This window comes from Crocodylus siamensis, chromosome 12 (assembly GCF_052110815.1).
Source record: "Crocodylus siamensis isolate JL-2025a chromosome 12, ASM5211081v1, whole genome shotgun sequence".
Lineage (NCBI taxonomy): Eukaryota > Metazoa > Chordata > Crocodylia > Crocodylidae > Crocodylus > Crocodylus siamensis.
Genome location: NC_143406.1, coordinates 6,338,309 through 6,355,946, shown reverse-complemented (window position 1 = coordinate 6,355,946; position 17,638 = coordinate 6,338,309). Strand labels below are relative to the sequence as shown.

The following is a 17,638-nucleotide window of genomic DNA, read 5'->3' as shown; positions in this document are numbered from 1 at the left end:
GCTTGCCTTGTCCCAAGCAGAGCTGGTAGCCAGTATGCTCTTTAACGAGCAAAACATGCTCTAGGAGTTTGCTTCACATCGCTGATTACCCTGCTGATGAGCAAGATGTAAAAGAATGGCCTCTTAATGTCAAGCCCCATTAGAACAGCAGGAGTGAAATCAATATTGGCCAAACAAAAGGCTCAGCCTTGTTGGGCAACGAGGGCTGTACAAAATAACAACACTAATCATAAGGTGGAAGAAGCAGCCAATAATGAAAACTACTAGTCAAGACTTTTGCTGGTGCCCTGTTAGGTCAGGTCTGGGGTGGTCAGTGATTGACATCACCACCGTCTCAAGAATGTTCTGTGAAAGACAGCAGAGATGCTACCCAAGTCCTCCTTTACGTACCAGTCATAGCGCCTGGATCACACACCAGTCTTCTTGCGGCTGCCTGGGTGCATTCAATGGTTTCTAACTGTGGGGTGGTGATGAATGCTGATCTGATATCCAGCTACAGGAAACCAACTGAACCCATTTGGCAGCATGTTGTTTTGTAGGTACCCTCCTAATAGACATAGAAGTGCATAATCCCTTTCACTGCATAACAAGACATCATCAGCCCAAATCTGTTACCTTCTGTTTATATGGTAAAGAACAAATCGGCCCATGGATTAAGTCCACAGAGGACTTACCAGTACTTGCTCCACTATCTACTTTGTAATTTAAGTGTGCTCTGTTTAACCACATAATGGATGAGGCTGACCCACAGCCCTCTCAAGCAGCCTTGAATCCACTAGGTCCCATCAGTTCCAAGGCTGTAAGGACACAGGGCTGGATGTCTTGCTCATCAGTGGGGTAATCAATGGTATGAAGCAAGCTCCGGGAGCATGTTTTGCTCATTAAGGAGCGTGCTGGCTTTATGGTGTCCATGGCATCTGCTTGCATGATTTATAGGCAGACCACAAATCACTTGCTACTAAGAATTCCTGGAAAGTAACTGGGATCAAAGCTATGGGGTTTTACAGGAGAAGATGCACTGCTGCTGTGTTGGAAAAACCTTGTTCCTCCAAACTCCCCTGGCTACATCCTCTTCGGAAACAGAAATTTCAGCACCTGCCCTGTCTGATGCAAATGGTGAGGAACATAGCAAGGCATTTGGGGTCCTCATATGGGGTCATTCAGCGCCTAGCACAAGAGGACCCTGGTCCTAGCTGCAGGAAGGGGGAAGGAATCTGCTTTCAGCTCTGAGTTTTGCAGGAAAAGATAGATTTTCATAGATTCATAGACATTCGCAGACATTAGGGGCTGGAAAAGACCTTGCAAGATCATCGAGTCCAGCCCCCCTGCCGTAGGCAGGAAGTCTGCTGCCTCAGGTGGGGACCGATGCCAGACTGGGGGCTCAGGAGGGAAGGGGTGAGGAGCTGGAATCACTCCCTGGTGATGTTTCAGGAGGAGGGTGCACTCCTTGCCACGGCCCAAGCTGACTGCCCTCCCTCCCCGCCTCCCCCTGGTAGGAGCGGATGATGCTGTAAAAAAACACCATTCACCCAACACTCTTAGAAAGACCAACTGCTTTGTATTACAGATCAGCCAAGTACGTCTCAGAATCCAGCTCAGGCGGATGCCACTGGCAGAGTCTTGGAGACCTGCAGATACTCCAGCCCTCCCGCACCCCAGGCAGTAAAAAATAGACAAACTCTTCTTCTGAAACAGGGGGAAAATAAGAAAAGAGTGTGAAAAACCACGGAGAAACCAGCATTTTAGAGAGAAGCAGCAGGGCTCAGCCATACCGCGAGTCCAGCCTCACTTCGCCTTTCTACGCCGCCGGGCAGGGGGTGGACAGCTCCAAGCCCGCAAAAGGGATGTGCATTCTCAAGCTTCGTCTCATCCTGTTTCTCCCCCTCTTCAGCAGGGGTTAATGCTGTATCCAGGTCACCGCAGGTGTTTCCAGCTATGCTGGGTCCCTTGCTCCCACGGCATTTTGCTCTCTTCTGGGGCTGCCAGCACTTTCAGTAGTAATCGTCCTTCCTGCCACCAGCTCCTTGGAGCCCTGCATGGTCCTTGTGCTGTTGGACCAGCTCCAGGTCATCATTATCATCCACCTCCCCTCCATGGTCTTCCTATGGGCAAGGAGAAAGAGGGGACATTAGCACCAAAGAGGCAGGAGATGCAGGACTAGAAGGGGCCACTGTGGCCAGTCCCTACCATTGCGGAAACCACATAATAATCCTTTGTCCAAGAAGGTCTATGAGGACAGGCCGTCCAGCCCCTCTGGCACAGAACAGCTTCAAAACCCCTGGGGATACCCCCTGCTAAATATGATGTGGCAACGAGCTCTGCAAGTTAGTTATACACAGTGAAAAAGGAAACTTCTTGTTGTTACTTTTAAATCTGCTACCCAAGAGTTTCATTTAAGACACCCCCATGCCCAGCACTGTGAAAGCCAGTCAGTCACAACCAGAAAATAAACCAAAAGCTCATTCTTGGGCTGTGCAGGGGTCTGGGGAGGGGCAAGAAGTGCCTGCAGATCCCCCGTGCCTGGAACAACCAATGGCATAAGTGTGTCATAGGAGGGGGATTTAAAACACCTGAAGCCTCATTTGCCTCCACTGTTACCAGGGGCTTGATTTTCAGAGGTGCTGGCTGCCTGCTGCTCCCCCTGAAATCAACAGTATTTTGGGATGCACCTCTGGAAAGCAAACAAGGTTCTTTGGGTAAATGTGATATCTTTTATCTGACCAACTAGTTGGAAAAAATTGTTCTCTGCAAGCTTTAGGGCACAAACACCCTTCTTCAGGTATAGAGAGAGTCTGCTGGTGCATCGTGTGCTCTCACGGGTAGAACAGAAGTCAATATGCAAAGTGCAGGTCTGTGAAAATGCAAATACGTGGCAATGAGGATGAAAGGGAATGGGAGGCATTAGGTGTGAGACAGGTAGGTGCAAGGGGGGAAAGGGAAATGTTGAGCTGGTGATACAACGTAGCTGGTAAAATGCACACAGGTTACCTGGGGTTATCAGATGGCAAGCAGGTTATAATGTGCCATAAGTCCAATGTCTATATCTAGTCCAGGGATACAGGTTATAGCTGTATTGGCCTACAGGCAAAAGGAATCAGAACTCGTGGCAGAGGCGATATCTTTTATTAGACCAACTAGATATTTGCAAAAAAAAAAAAAAAAAATTATTTGCAAGCTTTTGGGCACACTCAGCCTTCCTCAGGCACAGGAGAATGCAAAGATTGTACAATTTCTCCTAGGTGAAAATGAAAATTCATATTTTTAGCTCATGGTGTTTTGTATCCAGTAGATTTATGAAGTGAAGTTTGTAGGTTCATCTATGAAAGGTGTTTTGTAAATTCCCTTTGAGGATCAGAACTGAGAGATTGGCAAGAGAGCGGTTGTCCTGTGAGAAGTGTGCCCCAGTGTGCCCCAAAGCTTGCAAAGAACAATTTTTTCCAGTTGATCTAATAAAAGATATCACATCTACTCAAAGAACTGTCTGCCTATGTCCTTAGACTAACATAACTACAACCAACGACTATGAAAAGCAAGGCCTGTTTGCATACTTCACCAAGGCACCTGGGACCCAGAGTGCTGGGTGCTCCACGAGACACGGGGCATCAGTGCCCAGAGGAGGTGTCAAGACCGGGCAGCAGGACCTCAGGGGATCCATCAGAGCTGTTCAGACACTGATGGGCTGACCTTGGCTCTTATTCCCAAACCCACTCAGGGAACAATCATCCTGCAGAAGAGGGCAGGGAGGGGACATCAATGTCATACAATTTCTTGCTCCTGATCTTCTTGGTATTCATCCAGGGGGTCTTCCCTGTCCTTCTCGGGTGCAACAGCTTCCTGGAAAACACAGGCAGGGCAGACATTACTACAGCAGCCTGGTGTGATCAACCTGAAGAACACCTCCTCCCCTGCTAGTCAAGCAGCTCTGGAGAACAGGACTGTCCTAAGGTATAGAGGAAGCTGAATCAAGACCGTGGGACATCCATGAAGGATGGTCTACAGAGCTTCTGATTTACAGCCACTCCAATCAGGTCTGCATTTCACTGTCACTTCCTGTCTCACCTGACAGGCTGAGCAGCAAGGGGCCATCTGGTCCATGTGGATGGTGCTCTCATGAAGAGCCACCTGCACTGCGATCCCATGCACAAGCCTCACAAACAGGAATAGAGCCGGCTCGCTACCCGTTCCAACACCCACCAGATCTGGGAGGAGCTCACCGTGGCCTTGCTCAGGGCTGCTCTAACCCCAAGCCTGCTTGCTGCCCTGGCTACAGAAAACCAGCTGGTAGAACAGAAACCTGGTGCCAGATCAAGACTGAGGAGGGGCAGACAAAGCAGCAGGCTCAGGCAGTGGAGAAATATGGGAAAACTGGAGGTAGGAGAGGTGCTCCTACAAAAGGATCTTGGCTTCTTCTGCTATTTTATGTTATCTACCGTCCCCTCACTAAGCAAGTCTGATCAAGAGTTAAACCCCGTTTATCACTAGCATTTTACATGGCTCTGACTGCTGCAGCATCCAGACTGCAAGAGAGACTTCTCAATAGCTGGACTGCAATAAGCTAATGGTTACAAAGGACCTCACAGCGGGCTGCTTTGAAACTTCATGGGATGGAAAATCCCCAAAACAACGGGCCCCTCTTGTTTTAACTAAAGGAGAATCACCATTTCCCATCACCAGAACAGGTCTTATGATACATGGCCACGCAGCTCTGATTCCATCTAGCAGAAGGCAGTGGGGTATGCACATGCTAGCCTGTTTATAGTTAAGAAGCTGATCACGAAACGTCATTGCCATCTGAAAGGAGTCAGAAGTCAGTACGGGTTCTCGCTGCAAAACCTCTCACAACTCCTCCAAAAGTACCTGCCTTCTGCCTGTACAGTGTGATCAGCTCACCCCAGTGCTGTATGAAGGCAAGGATTTAAGGTGCTAACTCTTTTCACAGTCAAGCCCTGGACAGACTAAACATTTATGCTGTTGTTGTGAGCATTACACTGATGGAAAAAAGAAGCCAACAGATGATGCAAAAGCCTATGTAGGGACAAATCAGCTTGAGAGTTACCCTTGGAAGAATCAGTGCTTGAACTATGCCAGTGGTTTAGGTTTTGTCCGTCTCCAACCATTCAAAAGTAGCCAGTTGCTCAAGGCAAACAGGTAGCATTACTTAGCAGGGAGGTGCAAGTAACAGTCACTTATGGTGTGAGCTAGCCCAGGAGAGCTGCTCCCAGCATGATGTACATCAGGATAAAAACCAATGTACACTGCCCAGGGTAACGCATGCGTCTGTCCAAGGTCTCAGAGTGACTCTGTACAGCACTGCAAGAGACAGTTGCTCTCTCGAGAACTGTTTCACTGGCTTGGGACTCATTTAAGCTTTGCTCCTGATCATCACTTTACAGCCTGACAGACAAAATGCTCCTTTTAAAAACAAGTGACAAGGAGAACATTCAGCAGCTTGTCAAAACGAGCTCAGATTTCTTCGTTGCAGAATCTGACTCCAGACAGCAAGAAATACTTGGCAAAATGAATGTCTCCCTTCTGCAAACAAGCAGGTAGGATCTTTGCAAGGGCCACTGACACCAAGGGGCCACCCCAGACAAGTCACAGAGGAGGGGGCCCCACTGGGTTGGACCCAAGGTCAACAGAGGCCAGCAGCCTGCCTCTGACACTGCCCAGCACCACAGGCCCTAAAGCAGCAGCAGTCCCAGTAGTAGATGTGGATAATCAACCTCTCTCCCCCTGGCACTAGTCTTATTAGAGGACGTCCTGATTTCCACTAGTAAGAGATGGGTTTTAGCTCCCGAAGCAAAAAATGAGTTGTCACAGCATTGCATACTGCTGATATCCACATGTGTACCTCATCCCTGTGTGAATCTTGCTATGGCCCTGGCCTCTCAACAGCATCTGAGAGCAATGAGTCCTGATTTAAACACTTTATTGTTTAAAGTTAATTTTTTCACTGAATGTAACAGTGGACCCCGAGACTAGGAGACCTACCCTGTCCAAACCACTCACCTGCAGCAGCGGAGCATTACCAGGGTTGTGTAAGCCATGGCCTTGGCCTCACTAACCCACTGGAGATGGCAAGCTGTCACAATAGGAATAATGCAATCAAATTTCTTCACCCTTCTCCTCACCCCTAATGAACCGATGGCATTGGGATGCTCAGGTCCCAGCCTGGCGCTGGAGAAGGGGAAAATGTGTTGCAGAACTACTGAGTGGAGAATGGGAGCCAGGGGATGCGAGTGCACCAACCACTGGAGCAGGAAGCTCAAGAGAGGGTGGCAGCATTGCCGGTGGCTTTTGGGGGCCAAAAGGAAATTTGGAATGGACTCAGCAGACTCAAGCTGTACAAAATTAGGAGCAGGAGGGACTCTCTCAGCCAGCTCATCATGGTGTATCTGTAAGCAGCTTCTGGTGGTACAGCATAGAGGTCAGCAAGTGGGAAATCTTTGAAGGCACTGCCCTCTCCTGCCTGCCCATACACTGTGGAAGTGGCTTCCCCTCCCTTTAATCACCTGTGCTGGTTTCTCCTTCGTCCCCTCCTTCACCGGTCTGTTGTGTTCCTTGAACTTGTCTGAGTCCCCTGGCTTCTCCTCAAAGTCTGGTCTCTCCAGCTCAGCCTCCTCAAATTCATCTTCCCCTTGGTTGTTGGGATCCTGGGCTGGGTCGGCAGCATCATCGGGCAACTGGGGAGAGAAGCATCTCGTTAACACCAAGCTGGTCCCGCTTGTGACTGCATCCAGGTCTCACCAAGGGAGCCAACAAGGTTGGAGACTTGGGAGAGCTGCTGCTTGACTGCAGCCTCCAGGAGGAAGGCCTTTCCCACCTCCTCCAGGCTCATTGTAGGGGAGCCCTCATATCAGCCCACAAGCAGTATGGTTAAAGGAGGGGATGGGGTCACACACAGCCAGCAACCCTGCCTTCTCCTTCCACAGCCCCCACCCCGCTGCTATCCCATCCTGAGTCCACTCCAGGGGTCTTTCCAGAGTAGCCAGTTTGGTCCAACTCCTGATAACCTCTACCAGGCTTCAGTGTTAACAAAGCTCGAACAAGGTGTTGCCTGGAGCCTAGAGCAAGGGAGGAAGGAAAGCAACACTCAAACACTCATGCCAGGAGACTGGTTTGCCCTGCTGTGATGGAAGAGCTCGTTTGCAACACACTGACGACCCCGAATCAACCCCTGGAAAGGAGGTGGCTGCAATCTCTATGCATTAAACTACTTTCAAAAGGAAAGTTGCCTTAAGCAAAAAGGTGACATGCTAGGCCTGTTGAAATTACTTAGGACAGCCTCCTGCCCAAAAGAACAAGGATGGTTTTCTAGGCACAGATGTTCTCAGGAGACATGTCAATGCACCCGCTGCTCTGGACTGTGGGAAAGCCAAGACATCTGCCCCGCACCACAAATATGCCTGGTGATGGGCACGTCAGGCCTGAGCTGAGGATGAGGGGGAAGGAAATCATCTCTTGTGCTTAATATCTGCTGTCATTTGCTATGGTGTCCTCCTCCGCCCAAGGGAGGCTGTTGTTCCTAGAGAAGCGGAAGCAGCACCGAGATGCCTATGCGGGGGAGATACCAACTAGAAACAGCTGGGGAGGCAGAGGAAGGCGATTTTGCAGGGGTCACGGCTGTGACACCATTGCAGAGTCCTCCCCTGGTACAGTGACCTGCAGGCCTGGCTGTGGTCTTGCAAACCCAGCATCACTGGGGACACAAGCCGCTGTGCGCGGAGGCCAGGGATGGAAGGGGTAGGGGAAAGCTGTTTCTCTCCGAGGTCACTACTCCTCTCTCACCGCACAGGGGAGCAGCTGCTCTCTCCTTCAGCCTCTCCCAGATGGAGAAGAGAGAGGCTCTCACAACTGACAGGGGACTGTAAAAGCACAGGGGCGATAATACTTGGCACTTCACACCCTCAAAGCACTTTACCCTTTAGCTAATTGACAGACAGGGCCGAACAATGATGCTTCCTCAGAGCTGGTGCCAATGTATTTTTTCCCCTGCAGTTGGAGGAGCCTTGCAAATGGCTGAGGCCTCTCCTTCCACCCACGCTGTGCTTCTCTGGCCCTCTCCATACTGTAACCCCTTTTTCTGTGACCAGGACCATCTCCCCATGGCCCCCTCCCAGTGAGGCAGGATCTAACCAGGGTTTGCCTCCTATTCATCCCTACAAGAAGAGCAAGGCGCCAACTCCCAACCGGAGATGCACTGTAACAGATTATGGAAACCCACTTTGCCAACAGCCCATCTCATGCACAGACCAGTTCTGGGTCTCCTGACACTCACTGGTGGGTAATTATACTGATTTTTCAGATGAGGAAACTGAGGCAGGGAATGGCTGGTCAGCAGAAAACTGGTGGCAGGAGCCAGGATGAAAACTCTTGGCTCCTAGTACTGCGCTGACCACATCTTCCCTTGAGCACCTCAATAGGAGCGGTGTTAAAAAATAAAATCAACAATCCCCCATTGTCCCTCATTAAAATAAAAACTTCTGGTGAGGGGAGGAAGATCTTGGAGTGACGGTGGCACTGACAGCATCTATAAGCATAAGAGACTGGGTCAGACTGCAGGTCCACCCAGCCCCGAGTCCCGTCTCGGCGGGTGTTACAGGGCAGAGTATTTACGCAGGGCCTTTCTAGACTGACCTTTTCCCTCCTTGTCACCCCCTGCAGCTTCCAGTATCTGCTGTAGTAGGAAGAGTGGTGTCTCTAACCAGACTCACGGGAGGTACCTAGGTGGCACCTGAGTGACTCGTCTTACCATCGGCTCCTGGGCAGCTGTGTCCTTCTGAGGGTTCAAGTTCTCTTCTCTTTCAATCATGCCAGCATCTGCAAGGAAAAAGGATGTGAAAAGTAGGCCCTTCGGTCCAAATACCTCACTAGAGGAGCAGCAAAAGACACCGTGGCTGGTATGAATGGGGCCCTGTTCGCGGTAGCAGGTTAATGCTGTTGTTCAGCGATGGCGAGTTATGGTATCATCACTGCCTGCTTCACCAGTCAGCACCTAGACAGGCTACAAGCTCATATTTGCTACTTCTAGAGGCAAGGGAAGGGGCAACTTTTGCATTTGAGGCCGGTGGGGTCCTGCAATTCAGCCCCAACATCCAACCTGGGAGTCACTTTTGCCCTAGCCCAAACACGGGGTCTCCTGCTGCCTCGGCTGCACCCCCCCCGTGCCAATACCCACACTTTCCACACATCTCCGGGGGCTCCCATTGCTCTGCCCTCACCTGCCAACACCACCTCCCACAATGGCAACCCCCGAAGTGTAGGAGGTCTGTTGGCGATAAAGAAAATCTCTCCCATATCCAAAACTAGGAAGGTGGGGAACAGCAGAAAACGCATGCAAATGACTGCAAATAACTGCGTAGCCCAGAGATACTGCACTGGCAGGGCTGAAAGGCGGGGTAAGACGGGGGACTGCCGTTCACCGTCTTCCCTGAAGTCAAGGTTATAGGAAAAATGATTCCAGGTGACAGTAACGGCGAGGACTCTGCAGTGACGCGTCTCCTTTTCGGGGGCTCGACGCCCCCTGCCGTGCCCGGTCCGCCCCTCTGAGCCCCGGGAAGTGGCGAGAGAGCTGGAGTCCGGCTGCAGGGCGGTGGGATTTCCGAGCCGCCAGCTGCTCAGGCACTAATCTTGTTTTTCCCTGGGGCTCCTGCGAGTCTGGGCGGTATCCATGGCAACAACCCAGTTGTGCAGCCAGTCAGAGCATCACTCGCGGCCAGAAACGTGCCACCGCGGGCTACAGGTCAGTGCCGCTTCCACCTTTGCTGGGGCACGGGCTGCTGCTGACGGACGACGACACAATAAAGGCACAGTGCTGGGCGTCGGGGGAAAGACCAGCCCCGCTGAGGGTCAGTTAGCGGGAGCAAGGTGGCTAGTTATGCTGACCTCCGGGCACAGGCTGGAGAGGGACACTGGGCTTGGCACAGCTCTTGCCTTCAGCGAGAGGGGGCCCAGACCTGAAGCCTGGACTGAGAGCCCGTCGGATTTGGCCCCGGATCCACATTTCACCAGTAGGATCCAGCTCTGGCCCTGAACGCAATGGTCACTCCAAGCACCGATAGAGGGACCTTAGGAGCACGTAGCCATGGATAATGGTGAATGTCCGGCCACATCAGACCGTTTTGGCTGACCGTGTATTTAGCTTGAGGCTGCAGGGCTGATGTAGCAGGATGCTGTTTCTGCTCCCTCCTCCTTAGACTGGCACGGCTAAGGCACTGGGCACATCTACATGAGACATTTACTGCGGGACGGCCTAATTAGCTCTACAGTAGTCTCAACACCTGCAAGTGCAGCTCTATTAGGCCGCCAGAAACAAATCAACTCCACCGCAGGTTGGTGTTGTACATACAAGTACTGTCCTGTGGCAGTGCTCTTCAGTGCGCAGCAACGTACAGGTAGATGCTGATGGGTCTGGCAGGGGCAGGAGGGTGCTTCAGTGCAGGCAGCCCCACGCTGGGGCACCCTCATGCCCCAGCCAGCCCCTCTGCACATACTGAGATGGGTCCGAGCGGCCCTGGGCTAGCAGGCTGACCCCCTGGGTCCCATGCCGGCTAGGGCTGCTCCGACCCAGCTCAATGCGCCGCATTCACCAGGCGACGTGAAGACGTGGCACCTGGGAGCGATGAACTCCAGTGCAATATGAGCTGGAGTTTATTGCTCCATGTTAATAGCACACGTAGATGCACCCACCATGTCCCACAGGGGCTTGAGTGGCTGACAAGTAAGACCACAGCCCTCAACAGTCATAACTCCAAGGGACTTTTGGGTTGAGAAGAAAGTCCTGATGAGGTGGTGCCCGCCACAAAGTGAGGTGCAAAGCAGGACACACAGACAGCAAACTCAAGTGGCGAGGGGTATAATGAAAGGAGTTCTGCATTAATTAATTAATTCAGAATGAATGCATCAAACCCATTGCTCTCCTTACCTAGTTGGTGGCACACTGAGTGTGCCCATAGACACCTGCGGATTTCAAGCTATCTAGTTTCCAGAACGCATCCCAGTCCCTCGTTCTGGGGGGATGGGGCAGTTCTTCTCCCAGGCTTGCAAGCCAAGCCATGCTGCGTTTGAGCCAGTGTCCTAGGAGCCTGAAGACATCGTCCAAAGTGAAAACAAAACAGACAGGGAAGACCTAGTCCTGCCTGCGATGTTGCTTAAGGCTCCTGAGGGACGGCGGCGTGAAGGGGACTCGTCATCCATTTTGAGAATGATCCTTCCCCATCTTGCTCGTTAACTCTCCTCCGTGAGAGCAGCTCTAACGAGGGCCTTGCGCGGGGAGGGGCAGAGTGTCTGTGCTGCACATCCCCAGCAGTGGCTCCATAGTCTTGGAACATCAAACAAGAGCCCTCCAGGCGGCAGTGCTCCCAATTAGACAGCCGCATGGCCGGGGCGGCGAAGTCACTCCCTAGGGTGTCGATTCCAATTAAGACATGGAGGTCAAGACCGGCTGGTCGCAGTGTTTTCTGACCCCCACAGCATTGCTGTTCCCTCCAGAGAGGAATCTGCTTTGATGTGAAGCAATTAGCTTGATTCCACAGAGGGGACTTGTTGCAAGCAGGTTGTTTAAAGATGAAATAGCGGCTGAATGTGTCTATGGGGGTGGATGGGGCATAGCAGCCTTGGTGCAAGAACGCGTCTCCTCTTCTGCAAACTTCTGCCCAGTCCTGTCTGGGGACTGGCCCAGGTCATGGCAGGAGCAGTTAAATACCCAACAGGGCACACGCTGGGGAACTTGTGCCCTGGAAGGGAACTGAACTCATGATTTAGAGGCTTTCTCCCTGCCCCTCTTATGGCCCTATTATCCAAGGTTCATTGACGCTACATGCCTCTTGCTGCCTCTTCACACCCCACTGCTTTTCCTAATTCTGGCCTTCCCTGGAGCAGCGAGTGACAATTACGCTAAGATCCCCTCCCAAGAGACTAGGCCGAGTCCACCAGGCTGGGTGATTTAAGCTAGTGTTTGAAACCAGGACCTCAGAGACCACAGGAGGCCCAGCTCCCCAAACTCCCTGCCCTATTCCATTCACAACTACAGTAACCTGCCTGTGTACGAAGGATGCACACAAAAGTCCTGTTTCCCTGAACCCAGATGGGATCAAATAGCCATTTCTCCCAAGCTTTTTTGTAGCCATCGGGTGGCCAAAAAGCTCTCCGACTTGGCTCAGATTCACACATGCTATAAGTACTTTTCCTAGGTGCCTTTGGGACTTCTTTGCCGCCTTCTCTTTCTGGAGGTGCCTCTGCTACTTCTCAGCCACACACACAAACGCCCTGAAGCAATCAAATCGATCTTGCTGCACCCGGATGCTGGGAAATCTTTGGACCACAGGGCCCAGCCAGGATCCTGACTTCCAAGTGTCCTTGGTTTCACCTATTACTAAGCAAAGGGGCACTAAATCCCTCATTTGGCCTGAATGGAAAGCTCCCCCACCCCATCAGGTCGTGGGAGGTGGTGTGACTGCCCAGCCCCTGGCATAGCCGTAACTATAAATTGTGCCTGTGAAGTGAGGCGGGGATAAAGCTCTTCCCTTACAAGCTAGGGCAGTGAATTATTCATGAGCCAGTTTCCTGGCCTTCAGATGAACTCTAACACTAGGTCAGCTACCTTTTTTCCCTCTCCTTCTCCAGGGGCTGAGCCCATGCGGGACCTCTGAAGGCAATTTGATCAGCAGACAGTGCCTTTCAGGCATCTGCCAAAGAGTTCAAGCGCGGGACTCCTCCAGCTGCCCAGATGTGTAGACTCACAGGCTGTCAAGCGGTAAGCTGCACTTGGCCGGCTGGCCTATAGCTGGTCTCGGGAAGAGTTTGATCCCAGCCCCCAAAGGACCCTAGGAAATCCCTTCCAGGTTGCTTTGGTATGCAGGAGGTTGCATCCAGGGAACACCCAGGTTGGATGGAAGTGCTCTCTTGCCACCCGACAAGGTGATGCTGAGGAGTTTTCAAATGGCAAAGGAGAATGAGGACATCAGCCTTGCCTGTACATGCTGTGGGAAGGGGTCCCTTCTTTTTCTATTCCTGGAGGGGAAAAAAACCCCCTCCAGCATCTATAAGGATGCTGTTACTCAAACTATGGCTGCTTCCAGCAGCAGCAACCGCAACCAGGAGTTTGCAGTGGGGTTGTTTAAGCCAGTACTCATTTCTTCCCATTGCTAGGCAGAGAGGAGATGGCTTTGTAAAGGCCTTTGCAGTTTAGTAACAAGCCACTCTGGCAGCGACTGACCTGCCTGTGGTAACCCAAAGCAGGGCAGGGGACACCTGGGGCATTACCCAAAATTATTCTAGTGATGCAGAGATCCTCTAGCAGTGCTGAGACATCCCAATGGGATTGAGCGAGGACATGAACAGAAGGAAATGACTCGCGGCCCCGAGGAGAGCGAGGGAAGGTTGGGGCTGTTTGAAAGATGCGATTTCTCTTGATACCACACCAAATGATGGAAACCTTACCCATTTCGAGTTCCTCATCGTCGGTCCTTTCCTTTTCTGCCTCTTGATTGGCTATATGAGGCTCTGCCCCTCTCTTCTGATTGGGCAGCGGTAAGTTGCCATTCGGCATTGCTTGCTCAGGCCGGGTGTCAAAGCGAAGGCTCTTTGGATAATTATGCACTTGTTCTTCATCCATTTGGGCATTCACTTTGTTGACGATGTCCTGCCAGCTGCAGTGAAGTAAGAACAAAAAAAAGAGAACAGCCCTTACAGCAGTAAGCCCCAGAGATATTTCAAGATGGCATTTCATAACCTAAGTGCAAGCAGGGAAAACTCCAACCGCATGCAAACCCCTGCCTAATTGCACATCTTTGGCAAAAGTAGCAGATTTCATTAGTGGTCCCTGCCAGCTGCATGAAACAGAACAATTAATATGCTGCATAACAGCAGAATAAATTATGCATCATAAATGCAAAGTATTATTATTAGAACTGTTTTAATCTCTCATTCATGCGCTGCAATTTTATCTGTCCGGAAACAACAATATTTTCTCCCACTCTAAATTGCTACGTATTCATACCTCACACGAATGAGAAGACAAAGTTCCCTTCTGGAAACGTTATCAATCAAAAGTCCTCTTTCTGCTTAGCACAACAGTAATGGCACTCCTGCCATAGCCTAGAAAACTTGGCCCAAACCCTGAAACATCATTACTGAAAGCTGTAGAGGTTTGAATTGTGCATGTAGAAAGCCTCCCTGCCATCCCCTCACTCCCAGTAAAAATAAGCATTATTGCAATATAGCACAGATGTTCTGCTTCTGGGCGGGGGTTAATAAGATTTCTTTGTTGCAGTAACCGGCATGGATGCTGTCATGAAACTCCATCTGTAGATCCTTTTGGGGGATCTGTCTCTCCTACAGCCCAAATCTGTGACCTGGTTCAATGATCAAGCTAAAAACAATTATCCACGCTGCTCTGTCTCTGAGAGAAAAGGCAAGCCCTCCTGAGCAGCCACGAGCTGCTCCAGGAGATTTCTTCTTCTCCATCACGCTTTACACAGGTTCCTGTTTCCAGCCGTACTTAGGCCGACCTTGTATCTCCTTCCGTGCTTGCACAACAAGTGGTTTAGAGGGTATTAACAATGACCAGCAACAGAACAGGTACCAAATGCAATGCTCTTCTTCAATTCAGTATTCTCACCCATCAGGTATCTCCACAATCTCACAAACCTCTTTTGGACATCCATCATCACAGCCTGTCCCTACAACTGTGCATTACAGCTGCACAGAAGTGAGTTGTGGGGAGGTGGAGGTCACGGGGTGGGCAAGGCATAGGTGGATCTGCCATTAAAAAGCTTGGGGCCAGTGCACACAACTCCTTCCACTTCACTGGTTTAAAGAAGCCAGCAAACTGCTACCACGCAAGGTTTTAGCCAGGAAAACAGCACTTGACTTCCACTTTGGCTTCTCCCAAGAGAGGAACAATTAAAATGTAAAGATGCATCCAGAATTCATCTGGAATTTGATGGTCTAATCTGACCTCTGAACTAGCTCCTTATGTTGGAAAAGCAGCATTTTTTTTGCCTTCATACCAGTTTTGATATATATTTTGGCACTGGTATCTCCAGAAGAATGTCAGTGTGATGTTCTCCTCCATTTCACAAGCATTATCCCAGGTAAACAGCAGTTTTCTTTGATGACTGCTTTGATGATATCTTAAAGTTAGAGCCATTCAGAGGGAATACACCTTTCTATGTATGAGTGATCATATATGATCATTCTGTCACCATGAGTCAAATACCCTTAGTTCTGTCTACAGGAGTCCGCTGACCTTCTTGGCTGGGCATGTGTAATCAGGGAAAATCCAGTTCATCTTTTCTCCAAGTTAGTTGGGTTTCTTAAGTCTTTCCATCACAGCGGCCTTGGTGGAGTGCAGGGAGCAGGGCTCCTCTGTGCCATGTGCTGTCCAGACACAGAGTCTGAAGAGAAAGTGAGGCTGGAGGACGGTCTCCATCAGAGCACGGGTGACAACTCCAAACAGACTCCAGCTGCCTCCCTTCTGGCTTTCCTAGCTCCAGACCTAACAGGAGCAACCTCTTCTTTGTTTCAGCAAAGTAAGTGGATGTGGCCATTCAGAGACTTTCAGGCAGGAGAGACACGGTGTAAGAAGGTGCTGAGTTTGCAGAGTCGTTTCGTGGTTGAGGGATGGGGCGGGCGGGAAGCTCTTTTCCCTGTGCAGAATGCTTCTTCTGCTAACTGATCTCCAGAGAGCTCCACATCGATTGCAAGCCTTTCTGAGGGGGGACCATACTTCTGCTGTGTGTGCAGGGTCCCTCTCCAGCACTGGAGCTACTCAGCATGACAGCAAGACAGATAATAATGATCCATGGCATAATCTGGAGGTCGAAGCCACATCTCTGCAAGGAATCCTCCTCTCTCTGCAAGTGATTCCAGAGCATGGAACAACTGCTGCGTACAGAGAAGCCCTTTGCACTTAACATATAAAAACTGTAACCCCTAAGGGGCAGGGAATTGTAATATTAAGGCTCCAACTAAGCCCAGGAGTTTAAATTTCTTGTCCAGCTAGGCCAAGGCCCAGCTAAACTGATATTTACTTACTACATTAAGCAAATCAATAGAAAGCAGCTAACTTCAAGGGAGGAAAAAGGACAACATCCATATGCTTCTTAGAGTCCATGTTCCAAGTGTGCAAGACTTTTCAGAGAGGCACCCCTTGCTGCCATGCTGGCGACCTAGACCAAGCACCAACTCCATCCACGAGAGGGGACAAAATCCCCCTTGAGAAGAGGGTGGGAAATCCAGGGTGCAGGCATTCATTCCAGCCCTGGAAGCAAAGCCAGAAGTTGCCTACCGCTCCTAGTGTGCCGTATAACCTTGATGGTAACAGACCTTCAGCTTTTTCCCCCCCGACTGCTCCCACAGTGCTTGGCAGATTACTGATTAATTAGGAGAAAACATGAGTGGGCCTCAGCTTTAATACATAGCTTAATGCTTCTAAATAGAGGAGCTGGAAGGATCCCCAAACCGCCCTGCTGCTGAAGGCGTCTGGCCCCTATTACGTTGTATTCCTTCAGCTGGCTCAACCCCACATTATTTCATCTATTTAAATTGCCCACTGCAGGGGGAGGGAATGTCTGGCGTAAGTTCCCACAAAATACCTCCCTGCTGTTTCTTCCAGCTCAGATTAACTCCAGGACCTGAACCCTACTCAAATAACTCCTCCCCAGTGCATACACCTATCCCATGATGCTGAGCTGCTGGCCATAGAAGACCAGAAGAGTCCTGCACATGGTGCCTTGTTGCCTTCTTTAACATGGAAGCCAAACTCATACAGACGATGCATCCCAGTATGCAATCCTACCTCTGGACAGACGCAGCCTTCTGCTCGAATCGAGACACAGTGTTGTGCATTGCAGCCTCTAGGCTGGGGTGGGCAAAATGCGGCCCAGGGGGCCAGATGCAGCCTGCCATGGTTTTTCTATCTGGCCTGCGAGGCCCTTAAAAAATTTACAAAATTGAATATTCATCTGCCCTGGGCTGCCTGTCATGCGGCCCATGATGGCTTGCCAAAACTCAGTAAGAGGCCCTCTACCCGAAATAATTGCCTGCCCCTGCACTAGGCACAGCTCAGGTCCAGGAGGAGCACAGCTTACTGGGACCTGCAATCTCCATTGGTAGTATCTTTCTATAAAGGACGATGCTGAACAAGAGGAAAGAGGTCAGGGGGCCGGTCTCGAGAGAGGCCTGTGGCCAGGCTTGTTCTACACACCAAAAGTAGAGACCAGTTCTGCGGTACCAACCTTTGCATTTGCACGTGTTTGTTCCCCGCCGAAGGGCGGTTCTCGGGAGTCTGCGCTTTCTCCAGCGTGGACGGGCGTTTCGGATCGGGTGCTCCCCCACCAGGAGGCTGGTTCTCCTCATTTTTTCTCCCCGGACTGCCCATCCCCACCTTCTGATCCTGCAGAGAGGAAAACCATTCAGCGGACCCGTACACTTCCTCTGTGCTGTTCAGCTCTCACAGTGCCCCTTGAATTTGGCAGCCTCGGGTTTTTAGGTCATAACATTTTTCCGCAGTAAATACTAGGATACAACTTACGGCACAGGCTGAGATGCAAACCCCAGCCAGCCAGGCATCCATATTCTGAGCATAGGAAAGTCAATCCTTTCCCATACAGCGAAGAAGAAATCTCTCTCTTTG

The 17,638-nt window shown here is 50.7% G+C and overlaps 1 protein-coding gene across 3 annotated transcripts in view; it reads right to left on the bottom strand.

Annotated features, from left to right (window-relative positions):
* Positions 1-1,536: 1,536 nt before the first annotated feature.
* The window catches only part of LOC149854530 (uncharacterized), a 62,698-nt gene continuing 46,596 nt past the window's right edge, over positions 1,537-17,638 (bottom strand). For 2 of the 3 annotated variants that reach the window (XM_090023917.1, XM_090023919.1), the window contains exons 9-14: positions 17,241-17,398; positions 13,441-13,649; positions 8,753-8,820; positions 6,513-6,683; positions 3,763-3,834; positions 1,537-2,102 (exon numbers count right to left, since the gene is read on the bottom strand). In XM_090023917.1, the coding sequence (XP_089880043.1) occupies positions 1,992-2,102; positions 3,763-3,834; positions 6,513-6,683; positions 8,753-8,820; positions 13,441-13,649; positions 17,241-17,398 (789 nt within the window). In that variant the 3' untranslated portion in view covers positions 1,537-1,991. The remainder of the gene's footprint in view (positions 2,103-3,762; positions 3,835-6,512; positions 6,684-8,752; positions 8,821-13,440; positions 13,650-17,240; positions 17,399-17,638) is intronic. The other variant, XM_090023918.1, reaches the window with a different exon arrangement.